The 19,086-nt window shown below is 39.2% G+C and overlaps 1 protein-coding gene across 2 annotated transcripts in view; it reads right to left on the bottom strand.

Moving 5' to 3' along the window:
* The window catches only part of LOC126215318 (collagen alpha-1(I) chain-like), a 324,350-nt gene that overhangs the window by 34,192 nt on the left and 271,072 nt on the right, over positions 1 to 19,086 (bottom strand). For both annotated transcript variants that reach the window (XM_049941998.1, XM_049941999.1), the window contains 4 exons: positions 16,943 to 17,158; positions 14,836 to 14,925; positions 5,356 to 5,481; positions 2,223 to 2,295 (listed from right to left, as the gene is read on the bottom strand). In XM_049941998.1, coding sequence (XP_049797955.1) covers positions 2,223 to 2,295; positions 5,356 to 5,481; positions 14,836 to 14,925; positions 16,943 to 17,158 — 505 coding nt within the window. The remainder of the gene's footprint in view (positions 1 to 2,222; positions 2,296 to 5,355; positions 5,482 to 14,835; positions 14,926 to 16,942; positions 17,159 to 19,086) is intronic.

Raw genomic sequence — 19,086 nt, 5'->3', positions numbered from 1 at the left:
TAAAGAATTAGAATTCATACAGAGGCATATGGGCTGTCTTTTTTGCTTCTTCTATTTGCGAGTCGAACAGGAAAGGAAATGATGTACAGAGTACCCTCCACCATGCACTGTTCGGTAGCTTGCAGAGTATCTATGCAGACGTGTAGATGTAGATGTAGGTGCAAGGTGTTGAACACTCTGATGCCCCAGAAAGACATTTAACCTGCTGTGTGCGGCAGGTGCAGTTCAGACCTGAGATGTTTTTGAGCTCTTTTTCATATTTTGACTTCAGCTGAATTATTCAGGTTACCACAAACATGAATCAGATTACAAGTGCGTCCTGACTGGGACACAAACCTGGGACCCTCCTCTCTCGTAGGCAAATTCTCTGCTAACAAAAATGCCATAGCGTGACTTGTAACCTACCCTCACAACTTTACTTTTGCTGGTGCTTCTTACCTTCCAAACTTCACACAAGGTTTCCCAAATATATCACAGGGCTAGCATCGTGGAAGGAAGAATATCACAGAGAAATGTATTAGCCACATCGCAGGAGATTATCTCCAGAATGAATTTTCGTTTTGCAACTGAGTGTGCAGTATTCCCGCAAGGTACACAGGAGAACTTCCGTGAAGTTTGGGAGGTAGGAGAAGAAATACTGAGAGTAATGAAGCTGTGAGGGCAGAACATAAGTCTTGCTTCAAGACTTCAGCCCTTAGAGCACTTGCCTGCAACAGAGAAACATCTCAGGTTCAAGTCCCAGTACAGCCGTGAACTTTCAAATCGGTGTACACACTGCCGTTGCCCTTTCTTCTACAGGGTTTTGACAAAAAAATGGAGACACCAAAAACACAGCACATTACCATGCTCTTCACAAAATAAAAATACACAATATCCTATGAATAATTTTAGTGAGTCACAGTTTGAATCTGTACTCTCATAAAAAGACTTGTCTGCAACACATAACAGGGACATGAAGTGGAACAATCACACAGACTTTGTCATGGGTAATGCAGGTAGCAGAATTCAGTTTATTGGTAAAATACTAGACCAAATTCAATCGGTCTGCAAAGGAGAGTGCTTACAAGTTGTTCATGCAACCCATCTTAGTATATTGCTAGAGTGTGTGGTACCCATACCAGATATTGAATGTATACAGAGAAGGGCAGCACAAATGCTCACAGATTTGTTTGACCCATGGAGTGTGTCACAGAGATGTTGAAAGAACTGAACTGACAAACTCTTGGAACTATCTCAAGAAATTCTACAAGTTTCAATAACCAGCTTTAAATGATGACTCTATGGATATACAACAAATATACAACCACCTCCTATATATCACTCCCATAGGATAAGATCAGATTAGCTACAGCAGATACAGAGACATTTGAACAGTCATTTTTCCTATGCTCCATACAAGAATGGAACAGCAGAAAGCCCTAAAAGTTGGTACAAAGGGACAAACCCACTGCCACACACATCAAAGAGCTTTGCATAGTATACATGTAGACAGAGTATCCATGTAGATGTATAAATTTGATTACTATATGAGATACAGCAAGTAGTAGATGTAGTTTTGTTATTTTCAGGGCGAATTAACTGATAATGACAGATGTGTAGATGATATAAATCACAGAGTGGGAGTAACATGAAAAGCTTTTGTGAAAAGAGAGAGATGACGAGAAGTCTTTTGTGAAAGAATTTGTCCAGAGTGCAGTCTCATATGCGAGTGAAACATGGACGAATCGAGCAGACAAGATAAGAATATGAGTGTTTCAAATGTGATGGTACACAAAATTCTGAAGATTAGAAGGGTACATCAGGTAGTTAATGAAGAGGAATTGAATCAGGGAGGAAAGAAATTTATAGCACAACTTGACTAAAAGACACATTCTGAGGCATCAGGGAATTGTGACTTGCGAAATGTAGAGAAGATTGAGGGTGGGGGACAGGAGGTGTTTAAAAGTGTCGAGGGAAACCGAGGCTTGAATGCAGGAAGTAAATTAAATGGATGTAGACTGCAGCAGTTATGGAGAGATGAAGATGCTCGCACAGCATAGAGTATCGAGGAGAGCCACATCAAACCAGTTTGTGGACTGAAGACTGTGACAACAGCAATATAAATAAAAGTTCAGTTACCTCACATTCCAAAAACATAAGCTCAAATTAAGGAAAGCTGAGGAAATGTGTAAGACTAATACACTGCTCTTGATAACAGGCAGACACTGCCTCTACTGGCTTACCTTTGGTTCCAGTTTCTCCGTCCTTTCCTGGTGGTCCGGGAGGCCCAATCATTCCCTTGTCTCCAGGGGGGCCCTGAAAATCCACAGAAACTTTAGCACAGAACTTCTGCAGCAATAAAATGTAAAACTGTTTTTTTTCCTTCCAAAAGAAGAATTAATTTGAGGTTATCTTCAGGAGGAAAAATTCAAGTATTATTAACAGACATTAAAAAATTATACATTTTGGAAAATTAGAGGGGAGGTGCAGAAGATTAAGGTTCAACATCGACAGGAATCTGTCTGTTGTTATTTGAGGTTCAGATCATACAGGCAATATCATTACCAGTTACGAATTCTTGGCAAGTCATCAAATAATCTGTTTTGAAAGGAAGAGAAAGTGAGATAGCACAACAATAGGAAACTAAATTACAAAATCAGACTGACATATATAAGTACTTGAATATGTTTCACAGTAACACACAAAAGGAAAAATGAACAAGACACTAGAGTCTCTTATTTCTTGTTCTGCTGTGTTGTTGCAGGGGCTGGTGGAAGAAACTGTGTGACTCCAGTAATTAAAACTTCCGGGCTAAGAGGCTGTGGTCCAATAGTAGAAATACTTCTACTATTGGACCACGGCCTCTTAGCCCGGAAGTTTTAATTACTGAAGATGCCGGCCGTGAAAGCCTACACGCTATGATTAAACTGTGTGACTGCTTTGGTAGAATAATATCACTTCTCCTCCTTAGTAAAATGTAAAATGATTTAGTGGTTTTATGAAATAATGTAGCCCACACCATCATGGATTAAAACACACCAATTTATTCATAATTACCCCACTGCACAAAGAGGTGAGTGTGCCCATTTCTGCATCTGCTCTATTCCTCACTACCAGGATGATTCATTTATACTGAGACACGTGAAAATGTGACAGCAGCAGGGTTAAAATTACTCAAGTAAGTGTCTAAATGATAAGAGGCTGCAAAAATGATAAGTAACACCAAAAAAGCTAAGCAGAGAGAGTTATGTTGCAGCCAGAGCGATGTGCTTTATTACATGAGTCATAGACACCCAGACAGTATAAACGTATCTGCACTCTGATGGGTGGAACTGACGGCTACATTTAACTACAAAATAGTGTAAGATGAGTAACTTTTAAATTGCAAATACATGGTTGAAATATTCACAATATGAAACTGATTGTGAAATATATATAACATTCACAATGTGAAAACTGGTAAAAAAGTGGGTAAGTACTGGTGTAGGTAAACTAGGTTATACAACGCCTGCCTACAGGTGTGATCGACAAGTGGCAAACTGGTCAACTGTGGCTGCAAGGGTTTGCCAAGCAGCCAGTATTTGGGCACAGTTAAATCAGGCTACTATTAGACAAGTGTAAGTTGGAAAAAAGGACATCATAATACAGGGTGATTCAAAAAGAATACCACAACTTTAAAAATGTGTATTTAATGAAACATAATATAACCTTCTGTTATACATCATTACAAAGAGTATTTAAAAAGGTTTTTTTTCACTCAAAAACAAGTTCAGAGATGTTCAATATGGCCCCCTCCAGACACACGAGCAATATCAACCCGATACTCCAACTCGTTCCACACTCTCTGTAGCATATCAGGCGTAACAGTTTGGATAGCTGCTGTTATTTCTCGTTTCAAATCATCAATGGTGGCTGGGAGAGGTGGCCGAAACACCATATCCTTAACATACCCCCATAAGAAAAAATCACAGGGGGTAAGATCAGGGCTTCTTGGAGGCCAGTGATGAAGTGCTCTGTCACGGGCTGCCTGGCGGCCGATCCATCGCCTCGGGTAGTTGACGTTCAGGTAGTTACGGACAGATAAGTGCCAATGTGGTGGTGCTCCATCCTGCTGAAATATGAATTGTTGTGCTTCTTGTTCGAGCTGAGGGAACAGCCAATTCTCTAACATCTCCAGATACTGTAGTCCAGTTACAGTAGCACCTTCGAAGAAAAAGGGACCAAAAACTTTATTGGCTGAAATGGCACAGAAAACGTTCACCTTAGGCAAGTCACGTTCATACTGAGTTGTTTTCCGCGGATTCTTAGTGCCCCATATACAGACATTGTGACAGTTGACTTTCCCGTTACTGTGGAAAGTTACTTCATCACAAACACAATCTTTGAAACGAAAGATTCATCTGTTTCCATTTGAGCAAGGATAAAATCACAGAAATCGATTCTTTTAATCTTATCAGCTGCAGACAGTGCTTGAACCAATTTCAGACGATAAGGTTTCATAACTAACCTTTTTCGTAGGACTCTCCATACAGTTGATTGTGGAATTTGCAGCTCTCTGCTACATTTTCATCACTCGTTCTCAGCCATCCAGAACTTTTCCCTTTGCACAAACACCCATTCTCTGTAAACTGTTTATACCAACGTTTAATACACCACCTATCAGGAGGTTTAACACAATACTTCGTTCAAAATGCACGCTGAACAACTGTCGTCGATTCACCTCTGCCGTACTCAATAACACAAAAAGCTTTCTGTTGAGCGGTCGCCATCTTAGCATCAACTGACGCTGACGCCTAGTCAACAGCGCCTCAAGCGAACAAATGTACAACTAAATGAAACTTTATAGCTCCCTTAATTCGCCGACAGATAGTGCTTAGCTCTGCCTTTTGTCATTGCAGAGTTTTAAATTCCTAAAGTTGTGGTATTCTTTTTGAATCACCCTGTATATCTGGAAATACATTTTAAAAAGGCTTTCTTTTTTTACAAAAATCCCTTTGCTCATTTAATGACTGGTGTAGAATTTTTTTTAATACAAAAATTAGTAAAAATTTCAAATTCTTCAAATGACCTGTTTAGCTGTTATCTCAGATTTTTTTGGCAAGACCATTAATGGTATACCCTTTGGTTGTACAGCTAAGTTGTCAGTTCAATTTTATGCACAATTATTTTGATGACTATACATGTCTGGCTGGTGTCGGGCAGAGAATATGCATACTAACACAGCTCACCAAATGGTGGTGGTGTTAAGTCACTGACAGAGACATAAACAAACCAGGAAAACTTGCTTGCTTTTGGATGAATCCTTTTTGAGCAGTATGCTGACTGTACTCATCTGGCACAATGTGGCTGTACAGGTGTGCGTGTGTGCGTACTCACAATGGGTCCGGGCAGTCCCTGCAGTCCGATGAGTCCTCGGTGGCCCTTGGCGCCCTTCGGCCCCTCTTCTCCTCTCTCTCCCTTGGCACCCTCCGGTCCAGCAGCACCGGGTTTTCCTCTTAGACCCTAAAATGAGATAAGCTAGCTAAACACAAATAATCAGACATGAATATAAACACAAACACTGAAATCTAAGGCAGAACACATGTACATTACTACTCGGGATCTCACATTACGAGATGAGGCCTATCCAGAAAACTAATCTCTGACTTTGTGTGACGTATTAAGTAGAGATGCACTAGAGCTATGACAGTGAGAAAGCTACATCAGTTCTCATCCTCTCCCCTCCCTCAATCCCACACCCCGCTCTTTAGTATTTAATTTCACTAAAAATGATACAGCTATTAGAACTGCTTATTAAGGTTATTGTAGACAGTTATATTTTATTTAAAAATGTCAGTATTTGATATGTCAATGACTCTGTCCTGCCTTATCTCCCAGGTATCAGAGAAATGATGGGGTGCCAGTGAAAGTGTGAGGAATGGAATTTAATGACACACTATGGTTTCAAGCTGTTGCAGAACTGTTACACAAATAATGATAGGATTTCGTCAGAACACTGTAGTCAGTCTCTGAGTGAACTACAGGTTGATTCTGCTGTTAATTTACTGGCATAATTAGAAGGCCCAGTTTAAGGCACAAGTGACACAGGCCATCACTTGCAGTGTCAAGCTGAGATGGGCAACAGAGGCTGTGCGGGACATATCACAATTAGCAGTAGCCGCTTAAGAGGTACTTACATGCGAGATCTGAATACAGTGCATATCAAAATTATCAGTGAAAACTGATGCAGGTGAAATTTTACATGGGGGAAAAGGAGAAGGGGAGGGAGGGTGACACCAAACAATAAGTCACTAGTCTGGGAAAATATTCTCAAAATGTCCCTGTTAATTAGAAAACTAAACCCATACAGCAGATGTGGAGAATTTTTCAAGGAACTAAAAAAATCTATAAGAATATACAGAGTGAAACCTTCAGTAGAGGACACATTTCAATTGTGGTATTAATATTGGTGATTACACTGAACCAAAAATCAATATTTATGAAAAGGGTGGAGATGTCTGCTTATAGCCTATACGAGCTGTTCAAAATGAACATCACACATACAAATCTTACCAAATGTAAAATATGTTCTGTAATACCCCTTCTGTCATTTCAACTGCAATAATTTTGAATGTCAGACATACTTTGCAGACTTGGCTCCAAGAAATTTCCACTTCTACATGCAAATGAAATATGGCCTGGCTGCAAATGATGTTGACTCTACTGTCACAAGTTGGTTGCAGTCTCAGAGTTCTATGGGGAGGGAATTTGTCAACTTTAATATATATCCTTTAATTATTCCAGTATTTTATTTACAACATAACAGAGTTTACTTTCCATACAGTCATTGTGAAATAAGATATGAAATGAATAATTTCTATTGACAATATACTGTACTTTCCAATGATATAAAAATCTATACCGCAGATTTTTCTCATAAAATCTCCTTTCCTTTCCATACACCATTTAGAATACACAATGTGCATAAATTTTCTTTGATTAATTTCTGAAGTGATTCTTACCGAAACACAACCTTCAAAAATTTGAAGTCAGAAGTAAAGTACACATTTCATTTTATCAGTAAATACTGCAAATTTGCAAATTTACGTTTAAAAGAGGTCACAGCGAAACAAATTTACAATTCATCTCTAGCTATTTCTTGATAAAAAAAAACTGCACAAGGTTGGACTGACTGACTGAGGATAATGAATATGTTCTGAGAATACCAGCATAGAAGGTACGTGTCACTGAAAGGCAACAAATCTGTACCGGGAAGCATAATAAAGTGTATGTTACTATTAAAATTCCAATCCCAAAGAAAGCAGGTGTTCACAGATGTGAGAATAACCGAACAATCAGTTTAATAAGCCACAGCTGCAAAATACTAACACGAATTCTTTACAGACGAATGGAAAAACTAGTAGAAGCCGACCTCGGGGAAGATCAGTTTGGATTCCGTAGAAATACTGGAACACGTGAGGCAATACTGACCTTACGACTTATCTTACAAGAAAGATTAAGGAAAGGCAAACCTACATTTCTAGCATTTGTAGACTTAGAGAAAGCTTTTGACAATGGTGACTGGAATACTCTCTTTCAAATTCTGAAGGTGGCAGGGGTAAAATACAGGGAGTGAAAGGCTATTTACAATTTGTACAGAAACCAGATGGCAGTTATAAGAGTCGAGGGACATGAAAGGGAAGCAGTGGTTGGGAAGGGAGTAAGACAGGGTTGTAGCCTCTCCCCGATGTTATTCAATCTGTATATTGAGCAAGCAGTAAAGGAAACAAAAGAAAAATTCGGAGTAGGTATTAAAATCCATGGAGAAGAAATAAAAACTTTGAGGTTCGCCGATGACATTGTAATTCTGTCAGAGACAGCAAAGGACTTGGAAGAGCAGTTGAACGGAATGGATGGTGTCTTGAAAGGAGGATATAAGATGAACATCAACAAAAGCAAAACGAGGATAATGGAATGTAGTCGAATTAAGTCGGGTGATGTTGAGGGTATTAGATTAGGAAATGAGACACTTAAAGTAGTAAATGAGTTTTGCTATTTGGGGAGCAAAATAACTGATGATGGTTGAAGTAGAGAGGATATAAAATGTAGACTGGCAATGGCAAGGAAAGCGTTTCTGAAGAAGAGAAATTTGTTAACATCGAGTATGGATTTAAGTGTCAGGAAGTCATTTCTGAAAGTATTTGTATGGAGTGTAGCCATGTATGGAAGTGAAACATGGACGATAAATAGTTTGGACAAGAAGAGAATAGAAGCTTTCGAAATGTGGTGCTACAGAAGAATTCTGAAGATTAGATGGGTAGATCACATAACTAATGAGGAGGTACTGAATAGGATTGGGGAGAAGAGGAGTTTGTGGCACAACTTGACCAGAAGAAGGGATCTGTTGGTAGGACATGTTCTGAGGCATCAAGGGATCACCAATTTAGTATTGGAGGGCAGTGTGGAGGGTAAAAATCGTAGGGGGAGACCAAGAGATGCATACACTAAGCAGATTCAGAAGGATGTAGGTTGCAGTAGGTACTGGGAGATGAAGAAGCTTGCACAGGATAGAGTAGCATGGAGAGCTGCATCAAACCAGTCTCAGGACTGAAGACCACAACAACAACAACTATTAAAAGAATTTAATGAAGTAAATTTAGTTTAATGCTGTATCAACACAGAGGTCATAAGAGATAAAGAAGGAGATCAGGTTTGGCAAAGACAGGAAGAAACTGCGATCTAATCTAGTGATTATCTGATGACATGGTTTTACCATGGAAAACCCAAACTGGGACAGGTATATGGAGATTTGTAGTCTGCTTACTTATAATACATTATCATCATCTCAGTCACTGTACAATCTCATTTAGTAAGAAACTGTGAACCTCGCACTAAACCTATATATAACACACACTAGGTCTGAAGCAATAAGGACAAGTTGATTACAACTCGCATAGGAACATATAAGCAATATTTCTTTGTCATGATTTACAACTTTCCTCAATGTTGATGAGAAGGAATTGTTGTTTCAATTCTACATTTACCTAATATGAAAGAGACCTCTACTGAATAGCTAAAAATTCATATTTCTAAGACATTTTAAGAATGAAGAAAAAATGACACTCTCACAGGAGATTCATTTGACCTCTCTATGAGGTGTTTCGAATAGAGAGACATCCTCCATGCCAACCAACAAAGATTCCAGAAAGCTCAGTCTCATATGACATCTGTAAAATAATGGACTGAGGAAGTCAGATGGATGCAGCAGAGGGTAGCACAGTTAGAAATAACTTGCTCCCCCTTTCAGTGCCAATGCAAGATTTGACTTCTGAAATAGACTAAACAGCTACAACAATGGACAGTTTTATGCAGTTATTGACTGTTAGCATTCTTCTATCAACATTTTAGTTTATTTCACTAGTGAAGTTAGGTGTTTCTCTTTGCAGTCTGCAAAATGTCTTTCTCGATAGAAGACTGAAGTCAGCTGATAGGTATACCTGCTTAAAGGAAGTGCCTCTAACTAAGGGCTCACCTCCAGAGGATGTAATATTTCCAAGTAGAGAAGGAATTAGCATATTTCATCAAAATATAAGAGGTATTAGAGATAAAGTTAGTGAACTGCTAATAGATGTTAACTCTGAAATTATTGGTATATCAGAGCACCACTTAAATAATTTGATAATTCAGAGGCTTCCTTTACAAGGCTACAGATTAGCTGGCTGTTTCTCAAGGAGTTCTTTCCGGGGTGGGGGAGTGGCTCTGTACGTAAAAAACAGTATTTCATTTGAGTCCATAGACGTATCACGACACTGCACTGAACAGATATTTGAAAGTTGTGCAGCATTAGTTGAATTTGGTGAAACTAAACTTCTAATTGCTGTTGTTTATAGGTGACCTGACAGACAATATTAACAGTACCAATAGACTGTTTTGCAGATGATGCAGCTATCTGTAATGAAGTGCTATTGAAAAAATCTACACAAATATTCAGTTAGATTGTAATAGCATTTTAAAGTGATTTAAATGTTGACAACCCACTTTAAATGGTCAGATATGTGAAACTGTACACTTCCCAAGTAGATGAAGAAATTCTACTACCTTGGAAGCAAAATTACCCATGATGGAAGAATCAAGGAAGACATAAAAATAAAATAGCACAGGCAAAGAGAGCACTCATGGCCAAATGAAGTCAATCAGTATCAGACTTAATTTGAGGAAGAAATTTCTGACAATATACATTTGGAGCACAGAATTATGTGGAAGTAGACCTTGGACAATGGGAAATTCAGAAAAAAAGACAGTCAAAGCATTTGACATCTGATGATGTAGAAGGATGCTGAAAATTGCGAGTAGATGGATCAGTAAGATAAGAAACTGCCAGTGAAAGGAACAAGTGGGAAACATGGACAAGAAGGAGGGATGGGATGGTAAGAGCTGTGTTAAGACACCAAGGTGTAACTTCCACAGTACTAGAGGGAACTGAGAAGTGTAAAAACTCTATTAGAAGACAGAGATTGGAACATAACTATTCTATTCTATTCTGCATAAGTAGTACACAATTTACGATCATTCACACTGCCAGTAACACAAAGGCTGGTGGGGATCACGAAGTAAACTGCTAACTGAAAATAAGTACAGAGACTAGTGAAGTCGTCTTAAGTGTGTACGACTGTCCAGGGAGTAATCTGAATCACAAACATGAACCAGGCAATGTCAGATCTCTACTGGCCACAATATTCATCGGCCCTCTCATGTCAATGGCTGGCTACATGTTACACACTTGTTACCATGGCAGTGCCTCACACAGGCAAAAGCAGCAGCTGACAGCAACTGGAATCTGTAGCCAGAGTCTCTACGGCATGTTTTTCCTGTTGATAGACGAACCAGGCAGGGAATCCGAACCACTGTCAGATATTAAAATATCCAATATATAATGGATGCTGTATGCAAGTGCTACTCTGAGTTGAAGAGGTTGGCACAAGAATGGAATTTGTGGTAGGCTGCGTCAAGCCAGTCAGAGGACTGACAACAAAATATCACTGGTTACACATTGGGAAAATGGTGTCAGTTTGCAAAGGAGACTACTTATGAATCGTTTCTGCATCCCATCTTAGCCCTTTCCATCCTGAGAGAAATTTTCTTAAGTGTTTATTTGATATGTACAAATATCCATACATTACGACCTGTAAAATCAGTTAAAAATATTGAAAAAATTCTCATGGTGGTAGTTTGTTCAAGAATTCACCAGTATGACCATGCTATTCAAAATACAAGCATGTATGAAATTCAGCTGGCACTTCATACAAGTGTTTAGATACCTTTCATGTGTTTAATGAAACTTCACAGTCTAAAATAATGCAGAAATCCCCTCAAACTAACGAAATGTAGGAGAACATACTATATTTTTCTCAGTGACACATGGCTTTCTCTTATTGTTGAAGTTTGAAATGGTCTGTTGTGCTCTGGTAATCACAATATGGAACAAAAAAGCTGCTAAATGGAAGCCGGGAACTCCCAAAATTGTTACATTCCAGAGTGACACAGAAAAGTGATGTAGCTGAACTACAAAAAATTTGAAATCAAACCCACATGATTGTAATATTGATTGAGAATGTGGGAGCCAAGGCTTACATGAGGAACTGAATGCACACAGAGAAGAGCAGCACAAACTGTTAGAAGTTCAAAGACAGATGCACATTATCCCACAGAAGCCTACTTAAAATGTTTTGAGAACCAGTATTAAATGAAGGATCTTGACATACGGAGTGTTCAAAAAGTCTCTCTGCAGTGCCATATGACTGTTAGCCGCACATGCCATAATGCCATATGCCGCACTGAATATAACAAAATGAAATTCAGTGGAATAAAAGTTATTAATTTATTGAATATTCATTTTTACTTACAAATTTTCACATTAAATGTTGAAAGCGCCCCCCCTCCCCCTTTATTGAATACACAATTCAATTTGTCTAATCATGTTTGCAAACACAAGCTGTAACATTCCTTCTGTAACAGAAACAGTGAAACTGAATATAGCAGTTTTCAATTCATAGATGGATTTTGGACAGTTTTTTCACTGCACTCCAGAAGAAAAAGTTAGGTCAGGCAATTGTGGAGACCAAAGACCCTGTGAAATTATGCGATCACCAAAAACATCAGCAAGCAGTGACATTGAAATGCGAGCTGTATGCACGGTTGCACCATCTTGTTGAAAATAAACGTTCAGTATTTCACTTTTAACACAAGTTCTCCTATGAATGGGTACAGAATATCACTGCAGTTTCGTTGTGTGTTTACTGTTTCATTGAAAAATATGGGACCCACAATCCGACATCTAGAAATTGCAATCAAAACTCCTATTTTCACAGAATGAAGTGGTTCCTCACGAATACACAATGGATTTGCAGTACTCCACATATGAGAATTTTGTGAGTTCATTTACCCAGATAGATGGAAACCACATCTCATCAGTGAAAAGCGTTTCATGAAGAATATCCCTTCCATTTTGTTGAACGAAATTTTTGAACCATTGACAATGATGCAGTCTCTTGCCATGATCAGTATTTTTTAGTTCTTCCACGACTGTCACTTTGTATGGGAAAAGTTCTAATTTTTTCCTTACAGCTGTGTGGGCCATTCTGACACTAACATTGATTTACTGGGCGAGTTTTCTTACTGACTTGCCCAGAAAATCAATGTCAGTGTCGGAACAAGTTTTCTTACTGACTTGTATGGACTCGTGGACATTTTATTGGAAATATCGAGTAGTTTATCCTCAGACAAAACGCTAGGATGACCACTTCTCGGTGCATCTGTCACTGAACCCGTACTTCGAAATTTGTTAATCAAATCTCGCACAGTATCGCGATGTGGGAGTTTTGTCTCTGGGAAAATTGAATTAAATGTTTGACAAACTGAAACTGTTTGACTAAAAACACACATTCTTCAGTGGTTAGCATTTTAACAGTGAGAAAAATGAAACAAATGAACTAAACTTAAATGTTCACATTGACACATAACGACACACACCAATGATACTACTGATGCTGGCTGAGCTAAACAAAACAGTGGAAGTGACTCTTGAAATTTTCCCAGCGTATCGAATATTCCATAAGATTTCGGGATTGCAGCTGGATCTCATCGACTTCTTTCCACGATATTTCGGCTGCCAACCTTACAGCCATCTTCAGGCGAGTGTTTGACACTGGAGATTGCTAGTGCAAGTCGCTCTATTTATACTTAAAAGTGCCGCAGGCGCGCATGCGCAAGTTACCGTAGCATGCGCGCCACCTGTCAATTCCAAGGCCCTCTACAATATTACTGCATCTATGGAGCGCCAACGAATGCATGAAAAAGGTAAAACATGCACACAGATGTGTCCAAAACAATAAAGGAAAATTTCAATATTAAATTTAAAATTACTTGTCGCTCGACATGTCAGAAGCCATAAAAAGTTTTCTTTTGGTTGAAATTAAAGAAATCAACGGGTCCCAGGCCTTATTCAATAAAAAGCCGCCATCACGATTAATGAGATTTTCCGCTAAATGTATTTCGACGGATTCCTTCACAACTGAATCACAGAAGGATCTCGATGGGGCCAAGATTTTCGTGGCCGAATAATCCATAGTATGTCCTGTGGATATACAATGTTCGGCTATGGGCGACTTACTGGGCTGTAAAAGGTGAGTGTGGCGCTCATGTTCAACGCAGCGGTCGTGTACTGTGCGTGTGGTTTGACCAATGTAGGCTTTCCCACACTCGCAAGGTATTTTATAAAGAAACATCGTGTGAAAGCAATCTTCCGGCGACCTACAAAGACTCGTGCTCTTCTGGGCTCAGCCAAGGATGATCTGGGATTACGGAAGGCTGGAATTTATAAAATACCTTGCGAGTGTGGGAAAGCCTACATTGGTCAGACCACACGCACAGTACACAACCGCTGCGTTGAACATGAGCGCCACACTCACCTTTTACAGCCCAGTAAGTCGGCCATAGCCGAACATTGTATATCCACAGGACATACTATGGATTATTCGGCCACGAAAATCTTGGCCCCATCGAGATCCTTCTGGGATTCAGTTGTGAAGGAATCCGTCGAAATACGTTTAGCAGAAAATCTCATTAATCGTGATGGTGGCTTTTTATTGAATAAGGCCTGGGACCCGTTGATTTCTTTAATTTCAACCAAAAGAAAACTTTTTATGGCTTCTGACATGTCGAGCGACAAGTAATTTTAAATTTAATATTGAAATTTTCCTTTATTGTTTTGGACACATCTGTGTGCATGTTTTACCTTTTTCATGCATTTGTTGGTGCTCCATAGATGCAGTAATATTGTAGAGGGCCTTGGAATTGACAGGTGGCGCGCATGCTACGGTAACTTGCGCATGCGCGCCTGCGGCACTTTTAAGTATAAATAGAGCGACTTGCACTAGCAATCTCCAGTGTCAAACACTCGCCTGAAGATGGCTGTAAGGTTGGCAGCCGAAATATCGTGGAAAGAAGTCGATGAGATCCGGCTGCAATCCCGAAATCTTATGGAAAACAGTGGAATGTTGGGAGAGTCCACTTAAAGGGAAGTAACCAAGGCAGGCAAACAATGATACGGCACGCGCGGCTAACAGTCATACGGTACTGCGGAGAGACTTTTTGAACACCCTGTATCTTTCACTCTCCTATAGAGGCCCTGAAGTCAAGATTAGACTAGTTAGGAAATGCACAGAGGCCATTTAAGCTGTAATTCTTCCTGCACTCTATATGCAAATGGAGTAGTAAGAAACCCTAATAAATTGTACAACAGGAAGAACCCCGTGTCACACACTCGACGTTGGCTTGCAGAGTACAGACGTCGACAATCTGCCTTGGCAGTGCGCCTACCTGCTGTCCTTCGACACCCTGTGGTCCGGTCTCTCCCCTCGGACCTCTCTCTCCGGCAGGTCCTGGTGGTCCTGTAGGTCCAACTGGCCCCTGCAAAACAGAGAAAAATATTAATGTTTCATTCAGTGACATATAAATGACAGTGAGTGACTAGATTTCATTTAGATATCTATCTTAAAGAAAAACTTCTAGATTTAAAAATGAAAGAAACGTAAACTAGTGGACAATCATTCACTCTTCCTACTACTCAACTGCTGATGTACATTTGCAATCCATTTCCTCTGTGTACAAGATATGTCATAAATTTACATTATGGTTAGAATGATTTTTACACTAAAAATAATGATATAACTGTCCAGGCCGACATTATCTGTTTCTCCATCTATCGTCATAACAGTGTCCATACCTATTTGGCAGCTTTCTTTCTTGGAAACATTTATTCTGAAAAGACCTAAGAGAAGTGTCGTACTGCGATAGTTCTATGCAGATATTTTCCTATTTCATTTTCTTATGTAACAGTGGCAAATAAATTAATTCAGAAAGAACATTTTCAGAAAATGTGAGTGCCATACAATTCAATCATAAATAATAATCTCCTGTAGCAAATATTCTTTATTTAATGCACAATGAAATCTGTATCATACCAAATTCTCATCATGTGTTTCGGTTTCAGCCCATGATCAGTCCACTGCTTGTTACAAAAATAAGTACTTCAGTTTTGTGGGCCTACTACTCTGCTTAAATGACAAACTTAAGCACAAAACTGACATTAACAGTCGCAACTTCTTTTAAAATTTTAGAGAAAAATTTTGGGATATGAAAAGACATGAGACTTGCTTCTCATGTTAATAAAATAAATATTGCAGTGGCCTCTGGAAAGATTGGTCCCTATCACCTAAATCAAAAACAATTCAAGATTTGTGGTACACTACAAGGAAAGCTGTCACTTTGATAATGCTGTATTGTGCTACTAAAATTATACAAAATGTGCTCTTTTCACTGAACAATAATGATGACAGTAAAATGCACACGGAAAACTGCTTTCTCACTTACTTACACACACACACACACACACACACACACAAACACACACAGAGAGAGAGAGAGAGAGAGAGAGAGAGAGAGAGAGAGAGACAGACAGACATACACAGAAAATTAATTCCTGCCCTCTTCTGTCCTCTTTCAATGACTATAGTTAATGCTAGTTCTCACTTCTCAACCTGCATGATTTAGTCATTCCCCCACTTAGACATTCCTGGTGTCCATAATGTCTTTGACATCTGTCATCCACTTTCTTCTCAGTTGATGGCACTTCCTTATTTCCTCTGAGGTCCACCTCTGTATCATATATTCCAAATGGTCAGGTCACAGTAAACATTGCTTTCAAGAGCTTCCAGGATGTTACACTGTCTGAAGAGTCCTCCAAAGTCCCAGGTAAACCACATACATAAAACAAGAACAGGCATGGGTCAAGGACTGAACCCTTAGCATACTGTGTTTGATGTTCCTCCATATGAATTATCAAACAATGGAAAATCCAAAATACAATAATGACAATAATATCAATAGGAAAGTTGTTACTAACCATATACAGGAGATGCTGAGTCGCAGATAGGCACAACAAAAATCAAAAATATTGTCAAACAAAGCTTTCGGCCAACAGGCTTTCATCAGAATAGGCAACACAACACAACACAACACACACACACACACACACACACACACACACATGAACACAGTCTCTGGCTGCCACTGCCAAAGCAGTCAGTATCACGTGTGTGTTTTGCATTTGTGCATGCGCCATTGTGTGTGTGTGTTGTCTGTTCTGATGAAGGCTTGTCTGGCCGAAAGTTTTGTTTGACAGTCTTTTTGTCATGCCTATCTGCAACTCAGCATCTCCACTGTATGATGAGTAGTAACTTCCCCACATGAATTATGTATTATTTCTGCCAAATCATTTGCTAATGTGATCCTGCGCATAGAATCACTGGAATACATGCCACACAATCAAGACAAATATCTTAGTAAGAAGTGGATAAAAACTGTGAGGCATAACACAGAGCAGACATGTGGTCATGTTGTTTATAGGTGAAGACTTTGCACTTACAGGCAGACCCGGAGCACCGCTGGGTCCAGGGGAACCGAGCGGTCCCGGAGGTCCCTTGTCTCCCGGCCGTCCCGCTATTCCAGGCGGCCCAGCTTTGCCTGCAGGACCTTCGCTTCCAGGTTCTCCAGCCGGACCAGGTGGTCCAGGTGGTCCCAAAATTCCAGGAGATCCGGGTGGTCCTTCGTTGCCGGGTTTTCCCGGTGGTCCAGTGTCACCCTGTAACACAGTCCAAGCGTATAAAATAATATGCCTAATATGTTTTTACTACTATCCATTTAATCGAGGTAGTGGTTAATAAATCACAGTAAATCAAAGTTAACACACAGCAACGTCACAACATCTCGTTGTCTGTCTTTCATTCATCAATCTAAAGTATTTGAATTTTTCAAAATAGCAGTATAATGTAGAGGTTTGTTATCTACTTTAAAATTTCCAGCATGTGTCCCTCTGTTTCACCGTACTAGTGCAAAGAACGCAGACACAGACTAGACAATTAACATTAGCCAAAAACAGCCACCCACCAAAACGAAGTGGGGAGGATGCAGAAGTATTGCACATAGAGGAGAAGAGGAGGAAGCTTGACCTACTTGAATGGTCTGAAACAGCACTTCAGGACAGATTTGATAATCTGCTTAATGTGCTAATGGAAGACAGCCAAAAGAGACCCCTTAAACAGCTTTAGCAACTTTTGTTGACATTAGCAGAATGAGATTTTCACTCTGCAGCGGAGTGTCTGCTGATATGAAACTTCATGGCAGATTAAAACTGTGTGCCGGACAGAGACTCGAACTTGGGACCTTTCCCTTTTGCAGGCAAGTGCTCTACCAGCTGAGTTACCCAAGCATGACTCACACCCCATCCTCACAGCTGTACTTCTGCAGGAGAGCTTCTGTAAAATTTGGAAGGTAGGAGACGAGGTACTAGCAGAAGTAAAGCTGTGAGCACTGGGCATGAGTCATGCTTGGCTAGCTCAGTTGGTAGAGCACTTACCCAAAAAAGGCAAAGGTCTCGAGTTTGACTCTCGGTCTGGTACACAGTTTTAATCTGCCAGGAAGTTTCATTTTGTTGATATTATTATAAACATGACACTAGTACAATTTTTTCAAATTTAATTATTGTAAATAATTCCTTCAGCAGAACCACATGTTGTTACGTTTAAAATGGGAAATGGCATGAAACATAGGAAGACACATTTCTAACGTGACTCCTGCTATCAATATCTTTCTTTTTTTAGTTTATTTTGTGCCCCCTACTCCACAGACCATACAAAACCCAGTGTATATGAAATATATACATTCTTACCCAAGCTGTCTTTTTAAAAAGTTTATTATTTGGTTGATGTTTTCAGCCTGATGTTAACAAATGTGTAAAACATTAATGAGCAAACATTTTACTTTTAGAAATATTCCAAACTTACAATTCTTGAAAATCACATGTATTCACAGAAACCACCTCATTAATAATTCATGATTATATAATTGTTAGTTTTGGGATTGGCATTTTTAAGCCCTTATTCTCATGTCCAAAGATTATTTTATCATTCCTAAAAACAAGGCCCCAAAATTTATTTTTACACAAAACTGATGTCATCATAAGTATTCCAGAATTTTTGAATCTCAAAATGTTATCCCTTTGGATACCCAGTGTCGCAGTCTTGGAGCCCTGATTTTTCTGCTTCCAAAAATATATAATTTTACCTGAATAGCTTGTTAGTTCATAAAATATGTTAACTAGAAAATCTGAATTTCCAAAAAGTTCCTGGCAGGTTTTATTGTGAATACAAGTGAAGATCCATACTCCAGCAATATAAAATGCTTTTCTGAGTGTATTTAATCAATTATTAACCAAAACGACATCTTGTGTATCTGTATATTTTATATTTTTCCTGTCTTTTATGTTATGTACATCTACAATGTACAGCTTTGTATTTTACGATTTTATGATAACTTTCCCACGCATCTTTAAATAAATGTGGCATGCAAAACAACAGTACTGTGGGTAGCATTCAACAAGTGCAAACAGTATGTCAGCCAGTCCATGGTGAGACACAGAACTGTGTGTTCAAATGCATTGTGAATTGTGATTTATTAGTCTCATAACATACACTTACAATTCATGTGATAATGGTACAGGAGACACGTCAA

This window comes from Schistocerca nitens, chromosome 12 (genome assembly GCF_023898315.1).
Source record: "Schistocerca nitens isolate TAMUIC-IGC-003100 chromosome 12, iqSchNite1.1, whole genome shotgun sequence".
In the NCBI taxonomy this organism is placed as follows: domain Eukaryota; kingdom Metazoa; phylum Arthropoda; class Insecta; order Orthoptera; family Acrididae; genus Schistocerca; species Schistocerca nitens.
The sequence above is the reverse complement of the archived record's forward strand: the minus strand, read 5'-3'. Positions and strand labels throughout refer to the sequence as shown.